Source organism: Physella acuta, unplaced genomic scaffold (genome assembly GCF_028476545.2).
Source record: "Physella acuta isolate Inbredline_101_S28 unplaced genomic scaffold, ASM2847654v3 ptg000891l, whole genome shotgun sequence".
Classification (NCBI taxonomy): Eukaryota; Metazoa; Mollusca; class Gastropoda; family Physidae; genus Physella; species Physella acuta.
The window spans coordinates 553,623-567,500 of record NW_026732408.1 but is presented as its reverse complement, the minus strand read 5'-3'; the positions used below and the strand labels follow the sequence as shown (position 1 = coordinate 567,500).

Here is a 13,878-nt window from a genome sequence, read left to right as displayed (position 1 = left end):
AGCCAAACACAACAACATACAACACATTCTATCACAGCTAACATAACCAACACAGCCAAACACAATAACATACAACACATTCTATCACAGCTAACATAACCAACACAGCCAAACACAACAACATACAACGCATTCTATCACATCTAACATAACCAACACAGCCAAACACAACAACATACAACGCATTATATGACATCGAACATAGTCAACTTACTTCTGGGTGGTTCCGCCAGGTCCTCGTCTATTCTGTTGTCATTATCATTATCTAAATAAAAGGAAAAATCGAATTTAAACAAATCTTAACCCTTATATTACCTACACTATCTATGAACTTGGGCCTTTTGTTACCTACTTTATCTTTGAACTTGACCCTTACATTACCTACACTATCTTTGAACTTGACCCTTACATTACCTACACTATCTTTGAACTATACCCTTACATTACCTACTTTATCTTTGAACTATACCCTTACATTAACTACTCTATCTTTGAACTTGACCCTTACATTACCTACACTATCTTTGAACTTGAACATTAAATTACCTATACCATCTTCGATCTCCTCATCGACCCTTTGGTCACAGTCGTTGTCGATAAGATCGCCAGGATCCTTCTTATCGAATGATGGAATACATTGCTGTACGAGAGATTAAACATAAATTATGTGATGAATTCAATGATGGAATACATTGCTTGATGAGAGATTTAACATAAATTATGTGATAAATTGAATGATGGAATACATTGCTGTACGAGAGATTAAACATAAATTATGTGATGAATTGAATGATGGAGTACTGATGGACGAGAGATTAAACATAAATTATGTGATGAATTGATTAATTGAATACATTGCTGGACGAGAGATTAAACATAAATTATGTGATGAATTCGAGAGATTTAACATAAATGATGTGATGAATTGAATGATGGAATACATTGCTGGACGAGAGATTAAACATAAATTATGTGATGAATTCAATGATGGAATACATTGCTTGATGAGAGATTTAACATAAATGATGTGATGAATTGAATGATGGAATACATTGCTGTACGAGAGATTAAACATAAATTATGTGATGAATTGATTGATGGAATACATTGCTAGACGAGAGATTAAACATAAATTATGTGATGAATTCAATGATGGAATACATTGCTTGATGAGAGATTTAACATAAATTATGTGATGAATTGAATGATGGAATCCATTGCTGGTCGACATATTAAACATACATTATGTGATGAACAAAAGAAAGCTAAAAGCTAAACGATGTCTTAAAGCTGTGACGTAAACAATTTTTATTATAAAACATCTTGATATGTACTTATATCTAAATAAAATGTTGAATGTGAGATTAAAAAAAAAAATTAGCAAATGCCCATTAAGCTCCATCTGACTAATTTAAAGAATATGATATCTAGAAACCAACAAAAGAAAGACACTAGTGTAAACAAAGTTTATAATGTAAACTTCACACGACTTGAGTTCAAAAAAAAAATCGAGCGTTCCTTAACAGTGGCGAGGCTGGATTTTGTGATGATTTCTGATGTGATAAAATGACCTACCACGTTGTATACGGATGTGATAAAATGACCTACCACGTTGATTTTCGATGTGATAAACCCTGCAGGGTTCATGTAGCTGTAGTACCGAGCCAGGCCGTAGATGTAACAGCCGAATTTGATTGGCCTTGCGCCATACACGGTGTGGGTGCCTGGTGCCACCTGTACGTTGCCAGTTTCATATGGGGCTCCATGCACCTTCATCCAAAGCATCCTAACAATGTATGTTCAAGTGTTGGAGTAGAATATTCGTTTATCATGGACTGGATAAGTACACTACCGATTAAAAAACGTGGTTCAGAAAATAAAAACCTAATGAAATAAAAACTTGGACTGGATAAAGCAAAACACTTTTTTTTTAAAATCTTGAACTAGATATGAACAATATTGAATTTACATTGTGGAATAAATAGGAAACTAAAATGAATATATTCGTGGAATTAATAAGAACTCTTATGCGAATTTTAATCTTAGACTGAATAGTCCCGCTAAAGTTTTAATTATGGTAATAATAAAAACGTTAATAAAATAATAGACGTGTGTCCCTTACGTTTCTGGTACATCAAGGTCATCGAATCTTAAATGTTCTTTGTCCACCGTCTTAACAACCAAGCAGACGTAATTCTGTGGAGCTACCCGCCTTGAGAATGGGGTGCTAAAATATACACATTTTAACAGAATTGAGAACATTATATTTGAATGAATATGTATATATATATATTTATATATATATATATATATATATATATATATATATATATATATATATATATATATATATATATATATATATATATATATATATAAATATATATATGTATATATATATATATATACATATATATATATATATATATATATATATATATATATATATATATATATATATATATATATATATATACCTCCAAATGTAGCCATCATAGAAGAGGGCTATAGGGATGAGATTGCACATAGAAGGGTCCCCATCCTCCATTGTTAAGCCTTCGGGTGTGCGACAAGCCGTTAACATATAGTACATGGCGGACACAGGTTTGTTGCTACTGAAGTACCGTATCCCAGGCCAGCCAACCTGCAGGGTAGAAAACAGCAACTGAGATACTGTTGGTTATAATCTGAACTACCATTGAAAGGGAAGATATGAATGACAACAAACTAAGACAGGCTATTTTGTTTATGTGGTGACAAGATTGCCACAAAGCCCTCGTGGTTCATCCATAAATTATGATGAATTGATTTTATTTACAATACTTTTATACCATATGTCTATTGTGGGAGCCGGACGTTTTCCTGAAAATACCTGCCCGAATGCCGTTGCCCGAATAGACACTTGCCAGAATATGAAGTATGTCCGAATGGATGCAGATAGCAAGAACAACTTTTAATTTTTATATATATATATATATATATATATATATATATATATATATATATATATAAAACCATTGGACGACATCGAGTTGTAAGAAAAATGTATTGCTTTTACCTCCTCGAGTACACAGTTGGAGGAAAACAAAAAAAAAAATCTTTAATAATAGTAAGCCTTTAAATGAACTGAACAAACTTGCTTTCTTAAATAAAAGCTACGGTCTCTCACGAGACGTCCTACATAATCTAGCAACCAAAGCTTCCATATTTCTAAAGTCCGGTTCCTCTCTGTGCCATTGCTGATTATTAAAGACGAGCAGGCCCGCGGCATAACATACGCCGCTATTTAGTTGTTGCTTTTTCTACTTTTCAGTAATTCATAATTTGTGAATTCGACAGTACCAACGCTGCCACTGAAAATATTTCTTTAAAACACTATAAGTAGCTCGTTAAGGACCATTCGACAGTACCAACGCTGCCACTGAAAATATGTCTTTAAAACACTATAAGTAGCTCGTTAAGGACCATACCCCCCTCCCCCCTACGTTTAAAATCATTTTAAACTAAATTATCTGCCCCTAATAGTCGTCACATAACCCGGCTCTGCTTGTAAACATTTAGAGTGAACACAGCTCACTAAGACCATGTAGAGGTTGGGAGGTAGGGAGCGCGTTTACAGCTTGTTTTCTAGCGTCTCCCAGAAGAGAATTATATATATAGATTATACGAGAAAGTTTAGGGGAGCTAACTCTCGCTTTACGTGTTAACATTTTCCTGTCCAAATCTCAGTAATGAGATCATGTGTTTTGTTAACATTTATCTGTAGAATAAAGTGATATTGTCTTGTCTCTAGTTACTGACCCATCGATTGGTCCCACTCGGCCCAATGTCCATGTACACCACATTGCCCAATGTCCATGAACACCACATTGCCCAATGTCCATGTACACCACATTGCCCAATGTCCATGAACACCACATTGCCCAATGTCCATGTACACCACATTGCCCAATGTCCATGTACACCACATTGCCCAATGTCCATGTACACCACATTGCCCAATGTCCATGTACACCACATTGCCCAATGTCCATGTACACCACATTTCCTCTCTAGTTACTGACCCATCGATTGGACCAACTCGGCCCAATGTCCATGTACACCACATTGACCAATGTCCATGAACACCACATTACCCAATGTCCATATACACCACATTGCCCAATGTCCATGTACACCACATTGCCCAATGTCCATGTACACCACATGGCCTCTCTAGTTACTGACCCATCTGTTTGACCAACTCGGCCCAATGTCCATGTACACCACATTGCCCAATGTCCATGTACACCACATGGCCTCTCTAGTTACTGACCCATCGATTGGACCAACTCGGCCCAATGTCCATGTACACCACATTGCCCAATGTCCATGTACACCACATGGCCTCTCTAGTTACTGACCCATCTGTTTGACCAACTCGGCCCAATGTCCATGTACACCACATTGCCCAATGTCCATGTACACCACATTGCCTCTCTAGTTACTGACCCATCGATTGGACCAACTCGGCCCAATGTCCATGTACACCACATTGCCCAATGTCCATGTACACCACATTGCCCAATGTCCATGTACACCACATTGCCCAATGTCCATGTACACCACATTACTGACCCATCTGTTTGACCAACTCGGCCCAATGTCCATGTACACCACATTGCCCAATGTCCATGTACACCACATTGCCTCTCTAGTTACTGACCCATCGGTTGGACCAACTCGGCCCAATGTCCATGTACACCACATTCCCCGTCGGTGCCGTGGACGATATCCGTGTGTTCGGTTCGGTGGTTATGACCTCCACGCGACCTTGCCTTATCCGTCCAATGATGTTGAGTGTAATAAATTCTTTTCCCAGTGTTTCAATTGGCATCAACATCTCTATTCCAAAGGAAGGAAAAAAATACAGCAACTATTTAAAATATTTTAGACATTTTACTGAAATACATTTATAGCTGTTAATAATGTTGTAAAGTTTGCATGGGAATGGAAGGCATTCTTCTACCAAAATATATTTTTAAAATTCCACCCAAACATTAACCTAAAGCCTGACCGTAATCCTAAATTCAAGACCAATTAACTGCTGGTATTAACCAAAAATTAATTATGTTTAAGAGAAACAAGAGCGGGAAGAAATTGATTTCCGCAAATAGGGCGTGGTCGGATGGTTGAGCACGTGACTGCAAACTTAGAAGTCTCGAGTTCGGATCCCGGGTTCAGTTTCGTAGGTTGTTCTTGAGATCTCCCAACTATGATAGTTGCATGAGAAAGGTCAAGTCTGCTGTGCAAAGTGCTGACCACATCACCCAAGTTCAGTGTTTCTTCCAGACTTTTTTCTCCGGGGGGGGGGGGCACTTGAAATGTTCTGGGGGGGGGCGGTAGACTTTCTTTGGGGGGCGGACACTGTTAAAAGTATATATTTTCTATATAAATTATATAAATTTCATTTCGTTCGTTGCCCCCCCCCTCCCCCCACCCGAAGAGATGCCTGGAAGAAACTCTGCCCAAGTTTGAAGCGTAAAATGAGTTTTTAAAAATCTAATCATACAAAGGTTCACTGCAGCCTCGTTACGAACAACACTCCTGGAATTTTTCCTGTCGGCTAACAGAAAATGTAGAACTCTACTTCAACTATCCCTGGGTTTGCTATGTTTACCTGTAATTAAATTGTGAAGGAGAGGGGACAGCACGGGCTTAAGGAATTAATACCTGCAAGAATGTCTCGCGTGTTCGCCAGGTTTACCTGTGTTTAAAGGAGAGGGGACACCACGGACTAAAGGAATTATTACCTGCAAGAATGTCTCCTGTGGCAGGTACATTTGGCAGTCGCTGGTTCGTTACACAGTCGTGTGGTGTGGCACCAGTCAGACAGTTACCACTGACAACACCACAAGGCGCCGTACAAACAATCTGTGTCCCTAAATTTAAAAAAAAAATGTTTTAATATCCACGAAAATTTTAAATTACTAATTAGATAAAGATGACTTTTAAAATAAAAATAATCAAATATAGTAAAGTTTTAAGAGTAAATAATATTTCTGAGCATTCAGATAAATGCTAGTATTAAATAAATTGGGAGTGATCTCACAGTAATTTTCTCGTGTAATTTTTATCACATCATACAAGCCTACCCCTAGCGACGAGTAGGAGGAACAATCATGTGAAAAAAGAGGAATTTGAAGCTAAAAAAATAAACATACGTGCGAATGCTCCCTCGCTAAGCAGAAAAAAAAATACTTCAGTCGAGAAAAAAAATATTAAGCCCTATACACAGTAGACATGGCTATGATAAATAGGGTTAGTATAGTTTAAGTTATTTAAATCTTTTTTCTCCTTTTTAGTGCATTTTTATATAAAAGCTTGTTATAAAAGTTTTTTAAGCTTTTATTTAACTTGTTTCCTCGTCATGTCTGTCTTTCTGTCGTCATAGATCGAAACGGGTGAGCGAAATTTCGAGCACTTCTAATCGACCAATTTCTTTCAAATTCGGCAAGTGGGTCAAGAACCGATGACAATGCATTCTGACATCAAATTTGTATCACCAAACGTCCCTGTATGGCATTATAATTTATGTTTGTATCTTAAACGACGCTGTGTGTTTCTCAAACATAACTTTTGCTATCTACACTACCTTCTAATGTAGCACGGCTAGTAGAGGGCCTTCTATCACAGAAAGACAACGTGAAGGCCTCGCCCCTGTTAAAAAGTCATTTGAGATTATATGTAGTTTTTAAACAAATCATTACTATGCGGAGATTAAAATACACAATCTATTATCATACATGCATTATATATATATATATATATATATATATATATATATATATATATATATATATATATATATATATATATATATATATCATAAAGTATGGGAAATCTAAAATTGCTTGTCCACATTAAATAACTCTTTCCTGATATACTATTTTTGTTCGGCCTTCTCGTCTTCTTCTATTCTAAAGTGTAATTAGGGCGGAATATACTCCAACTTGTCAACTAGTTATGTGACAAAGAGCCCTTTTGCTTCGACTTTAACTAGCTTTTCTTTCTTAAATATTTGCTTTATCTTTTTTTTCGGAACCGCTAGCTACATCTTAAGTGTCTCTGCATTTCCTAATACGACTCTACTAGCTTTTATACTTTCATTGGATGTTGACAAAAATAATCATGTCACATTGCAAACGGCTCTTGCAAAGGGTACTTTATTTATTCTCCTTCAAACTGTGCTATAAATGTATCGCGAAAACAGCCTGAAGCAGCTTTTGTACACTTAATTCAACCGAACCATTTGATATTGTGGTATCTCTGTATTTGAACATGAAATTTTCAAGTCTTGTTGACGAAATTTTCAATACTTTAGCCGCTTTAATAGTCAGCGGTCACTCTCTCTAAGCCATCACCCCTATAGTCAAGTCTCGGAGGTCGAACTATATTTTCCTTAGTGTTCTAGTCTCAAGATCTGGTTCGGTGTCAAGGTTCTTCCGTCTCCCAATTTTTAAAGGGCCCAAAATTTCTGGGAAATCTATCACTTATTAGATCAAATCGACCTATACAAAACCCAGATCTTCATGTATGCTCTTTCTTCAACAGTGAGATCGATGATGCTGGACTGATGATATGATGAACACGTAGTTAAGTTACAGTACAAGCTATTGAGTACAAGCTACTTAGATACTCAGCTCGTAAGTTAAACAAGCATATGTCCAGCACCTCAAAAATGCATACTACACTCTTACTGTTACCCCATGGTCTTGTAACAGTCAAATAACTTACTCACATTGTTACCCCATGGTCTTGTAACAGTCAAATGACTTACATTGTTACCCCATGGTCTTGTAACAGTCAAATGACTTACATTGTTACCCCATGGTCTTGTAACAGTCAAATGACTTACATTGTTACCCCATGGTCTTGTAACAGTCAAATGACTTACATTGTTACCCCATGGTCTTGTAACAGTCAAATGACTTACATTGTTACCCCATGGTATTGTAACAGTCAAATGACTTACATTGTTACCCCATGGTCTTGTAACAGTAAAATAACTTACTCACATTGTTACCCCATGGTCTTGTAACAGTCAAATGACTTACATTGTTACCCCATGGTCTTGTAACAGTCAAATGACTTACATTGTTACCCCATGGTCTTGTAAAAGTCAAATGACTTACATTGTTACCCCATGGTCTTGTAACAGTCAAATGACTTACATTGTTACCCCATGGTCTTGTAACAGTCAAATGACTTACATTGTTACCCCATGGTCTTGTAACAGTCAAATGACTTACATTGTTACCCCATGGTCTTGTAACAGTCAAATAACTTAATCCCATTGTTACCCCATGGTCTTGTAACAGTCAAAAGACTTACATTGTTACCCCATGGTCTTGTAACAGTCAAATGACTTAATCCCATTGTAACCCCATGTAACGTTCAAATGACTTACTCCCTCAGCCGAAATGTAATGACATCACCAGTGGCGTAATTTTTACCCAGGTACGTAAAGGTAAAACGCTCTAGATTCAAGCGCAGTTCAAGGTCAATCACTTGATCGGTGACAATCTGAACACTTGGCATGTACCTAGTAGACAAAACATGTTCATTGGGTGATCTACACAAATTTGTCAACAACTTGAACAGACAAAACATGTTCATTGGGTGATCTACACAAATTTGTCAACAACTTGAACAGACAAGACATGTTCATTGGGTGATCTACACAAATGTGTAAGTTATATCAGCGATAAGGGGTGTCTATACAATATGAGGGGTGTATTATAACTACACAATCTGAGGGGTGTGTTATAAGTACACAATATGATGGGTGTGTTGTAACTACACAATATGAGGGGTGTGTTATAACTACACAATATGAGGGGTGTGTTGTAACTACACAATATGAGGGGTGTGTTATAACTACACAATATGAGGGGTGTGTTATAACTACACAATATCAGGGGTGTGTTATAACTATACAATATGAGGGGTGTGTTATAACTACACAATATGAGGGGTGTGTTATAACTACACAATATGATGGGTGTGTGTTATAACTACACAATATGATGGGTGTGTTATAACAACACAATATGAGGGGTGTGTGATAGCTACACAATATGTGAGGTGTGTGTTATAACTACACAATATGAGGGGTGTGTTATAACTACACAATATGATGGGTGTGTTATAACTACACAATATGAGCGGTGTGTTATAACTACACAATATGAGGGGTGTTTTATAACTACATAATATGATGGGTGTGTGTTATAACTACACAATATGAGGGGTGTGTTATAACTACACAATATGATGGGTGTGTGTTATAACTACACAATATGAGGGGTGTGTTATAACTACACAATATGATGGGTGTGTGTTATAACTACACAATACGAGGGGTGTGTTATAACTACACAATATGATGGGCGTGTGTTATAACTACACAATATGAGGGGTGTGTTATAACTACACAATATGAGGGGTGTGTTATAACTACACAATATGAGGGGTGTTTTATAACTACATAATATGAGGGGTGTGTTATAACTACACAATATGAGGGGTGTGTTATAACTACACAATATGATGGGTGTGTGTTATAACTACACAATATGAGGGGTGTGTTATAACTACACAATATGATGGGTGTGTGTTATAACTACACAATATGATGGGTGTGTTATAACAACACAATATGAGGGGTGTGTTATAACTACACAATATGATGGGTGTGTGTTATAACTACACAATATGATGGGTGTGTTATAACAACACAATATGAGGGGTGTGTTATAACTACACAATATGATGGGTGTGTGTTATAACTACACAATATGATGGGTGTGTTATAACTACACAATATGATGGGTGTGTGTTATAACTACACAATATGAGGGGTGTGTTATAACTACACAATATGATGGGTGTGTGTTATAACTACACAATATGATGGGTGTGTTATAACAACACAATATGAGGGGTGTGTGATAGCTACACAATATGTGAGGTCAATATGAGGGGTGTGTGATAACTACACAATATGAGGGGTGTGTGATAACTACACAATATGAGGGGTGTGTGATAACTACACAATATGAGGGGTGTGTGATAACTACACAATATGAGGGGTGTGTGATAACTACACAATATGAGGGGTGTGTGATAACTACACAATATGAGGGGTGTGTTATAACTACACAATATGAGGGGTGTGTGATAACTACACAATATGAGGGGTGTGTTATAACTACACAATATGAGGGGTGTGTGATAACTACACAATATGAGGGGTGTGTGATAACTACACAATATGAGGGGTGTGTGATAACTACACAATATGAGGGGTGTGTGATAACTACACAATATGATGGGTGTGTGATAACTACACAATATGAGGGGTGTGTGATAACTACACAATATGAGGGGTGTGTGATAACTACACAATATGAGGGGTGTGTGATAACTACACAATATGAGGGGTGTGTGATAACTACACAATATGATGGGTGTGTGATAACTACACAATATGAGGGGTGTGTGATAACTACACAATATGAGGGGTGTGTGATAACTACACAATATGATGGGTGTGTGATAACTACACAATATGAGGGGTGTGTGATAACTACACAATATGAGGGGTGTGTGATAACTACACCATATGAGGGGTGTGTGATAACTACAAATTATGAGGGGTGTGTGATAACTACACAATATGATGGGTGTGTGATAACTACACAATATGAGGGGTGTGTGATAACTACACAATATGAGGGGTGTGTGATAACTACACAATATGAGGGGTGTGTGATAACTACACAATATGAGGGGTGTATGATAACTATTGAATGTGAGCACTGTGAGACAGCCAAACAACAAAGTTGATAACCAGTTGATAACCAGTTGATAACCAGTTGATAACCAGTTGATAACCAGTTGATAACCAGTTGATTACCAGGTGATAACCAGTTGATAACCAGTTGATAACCAGGTGATAACCAGGTGATAACCAGTTGATAACCAGGTGATAACCAGTTGATAACCAGTTGATAACCAGTTGATAACCAGTTGATAACCAGGTGATAACCAGTTGATAACCAGTTGATAACCAGTTGATAACCAGTTGATAACCAGTTGATAACCAGGTGATAACCAGTTGATAACCAGTTGATAACCAGGTGATAACCAGGTGATAACCAGTTGATAACCAGGTGATAACCAGTTGATAACCAGTTGATAACCAGTTGATAACCAGTTGATAACCAGTTGATAACCCAGTTGATAACCAGTTGATGACCAGTTGATAACCAGTTGATAACCCAGTTGATAACCAGTTGATAACCAGTTGATAACCCAGTTGATAACCAGTTAATAACCAGTTGATAACCAGTTGATAACCAGTTGATAACCCAGTTGATAACTAGTTGTCAATGAACTGAAACCTTTTAGTCCATGCAACGTATTTTTTCCCCCAACCCTCAACCGGCAAGAGCGTGAAAGAATCGGCAGACTGAACCTGTACAACAGCGAAGACGATGACGCCAAACTTCCAAGTACCAACTATTTTGTAGCTGAACTGTGTCCCTATCTGCAACGTTGACCTAGAAAAAAAAGAACAATTGTTTACTTTAGTGAAGATCTGTGTGAATGTCTTTGAAACGTATACCTATGTGTAACATGAATGTCTATTAAAATCGTACATATTTGTGCGTAGAGGAAATCATCATTAAACACATCCATATGTGTAAGGGAATTAAATATTCACATATCTAGCGGGAATACCCACTAAATACGAACACAACTGTATCAGAAATGCCCATTATATACGTACATATGTGTATTTGGTATCTGTATCGAATGGATTTGAAGTCTGTGTAAAACTTGATGGATGTTCAACGGTTCCCCATCAAACCACGGACTGGTCAGATTAACCTAATAAAGGTCAGTTATATTATCAATAACATTTTGTTTGGTTGTACTTTAATTAGAATATAATCAAATAGAAAAATAACTGCGCACCAAATTAACTCGAGTAATTTTTTGTATAATAAAGCGGAAAATTGGTACCCAATTGACTAATTATTTTTACAAGTGAATGAAAAAACGGCCAATGTAAAAAAAAAGTCTCCGTGCCTACTGTTGTTACCGTTATTGAATGTATACATTGAAATTGATTAAACATTTAACTAAGTCACATTTGTGTTTGCTTTGTGCTTGTATTTGTGTTTGCTTTTATGTTATGTTTGCGTTTTTTTTTTTTTTGGTTTTGGTTGGTTGTGGTTAGGGTGGGCAATGCCGGGTATATGCTGATTACTAAATACACATGTCATGGTCCTTTACAGATAGGTTTTTCACAGAGGCCAGAGCAGGGCCTGGCCTGGACGGCTATTGTATATATATATATATATATATATATATATATATATATATATATATATATATATATATATATATATATATATATATATATATATATATATATATATATATATATATATATATATATATATATATATATATATATGTGTGTGTGTGTGTGTGTGTGTATGTATATATTTAAATATATATACACACACACAAGAATCTAGTTACAGATGTTTAACTTACTTCAATTTCTAATGTTGACAGTGTAAATAAAAATACAAATATTTCCTTATCAGGAATTTCTCGCTCATTCGGTACAAGAAAGTAAAACTTGGTTCCCAGCGACGAACTGATGGCTGTAAATTTAAGTTAGACATGTTAAAAAAGTAAGATAACTATGTTATGATTGTGAGAAACTACACAAAAAGTTAAAAATAACTGCCAAATTATAGCAAGAAACTACTTAAAAATGTAATAATTAAAACTTGTTAAAGAAGTTACACAAAATTGTACGGTAAATACAAAAGGTTAAAAACTACAGAAAAAATTATGTTTAAAAAACTGAGAATACTAGAACTTAAGCAGACTGCATAGTGTGTTGTTACCCTTTGTCAAGTAAACGAGGGGTCTTTGTCTAAATATAGCGTTTATTTATACATAAATACATACAAGGACAAAAACAGTTAAGACCAATCTTTAACAGCTGGTACACAAAATAAAAACACAAATAAGTGTATCCATTTTATGACTCAGGTAGTGAACTATTTGAAAGGTTTTAAGGTAATCAAAATTGGTACTAAACAGAATGCTAGAAAAATACGCAGTAGTAATAATACAAAGAGATTATAACTATAGCAGTTATTACTGTAGAAGTTGTAACAATAGGTGCTGTATAGTGGGAGTTGATACAGTAGAATTTGTAACAATATATGCTGTATAGTGGGAGTTGTTACAGTAGAATTTGTAACAATATATGCTGTATAGTGGGAGTTGATACAGTAGAAGTTGTAACAATATATGCTGTATAGTGGGAGTTGTAATGAAAAAATGCCGCCATAGTACTTTCAACAGACTAATCACAATAAAAACAATTAATCTAAGAAAAGGGTTTGTTACATTTTTGATTCCTAAATAAAAATATGACTAAATGTTTTCTTACCTTTAGATTTCTGTATGCAACCATGTAAAGAAACAAAGATTTTCAATAGAAATAGCACTATGCTTGCTATTTAAAAGAGAAATCCGTTGAAATAAATTACATGTCTGACTACGAGCACAAAGTTTCGTACTGTTGACTGAAGGAACGAAACACTACCGAGAGGCGTATATTATATATATATATATATATATATATATATATATATATATATATATATAAATATATATACATAAACGTAGGTGTACGTGAGATAGTTACTTGTCTATATGAACTAGCAATTTTCTCACATACACGTCTATATATAATATACGCTTCAAGTTCGTACATCGTTCTGTCAGTCAACAGTAAGG

General features: G+C 35.9%; 1 protein-coding gene across 2 annotated transcripts in view; it reads right to left on the bottom strand.

The window, feature by feature from the left end:
* LOC131952859 (uncharacterized) overlaps positions 1-13,649 on the bottom strand; it is an 18,940-nt gene extending 5,291 nt beyond the window's left edge. Inside the window, exons 1-13 of one of the 2 annotated variants that reach the window (XM_059315752.1) lie at positions 13,529-13,649; positions 12,613-12,725; positions 11,837-11,937; positions 11,448-11,606; positions 8,450-8,584; positions 6,635-6,699; positions 5,793-5,921; positions 4,706-4,884; positions 2,478-2,644; positions 2,123-2,227; positions 1,609-1,786; positions 547-640; positions 215-265 (exon numbers count right to left, since the gene is read on the bottom strand). In XM_059315752.1, coding sequence (XP_059171735.1) covers positions 215-265; positions 547-640; positions 1,609-1,786; positions 2,123-2,227; positions 2,478-2,644; positions 4,706-4,884; positions 5,793-5,921; positions 6,635-6,699; positions 8,450-8,584; positions 11,448-11,606; positions 11,837-11,838 — 1,264 coding nt within the window. In that variant the 5' untranslated portion in view covers positions 11,839-11,937; positions 12,613-12,725; positions 13,529-13,649. The remainder of the gene's footprint in view (positions 1-214; positions 266-546; positions 641-1,608; positions 1,787-2,122; positions 2,228-2,477; positions 2,645-4,705; positions 4,885-5,792; positions 5,922-6,634; positions 6,700-8,449; positions 8,585-11,447; positions 11,607-11,836; positions 11,938-12,612; positions 12,726-13,528) is intronic. The other variant, XM_059315753.1, reaches the window with a different exon arrangement.
* Positions 13,650-13,878: the final 229 nt, after the last annotated feature.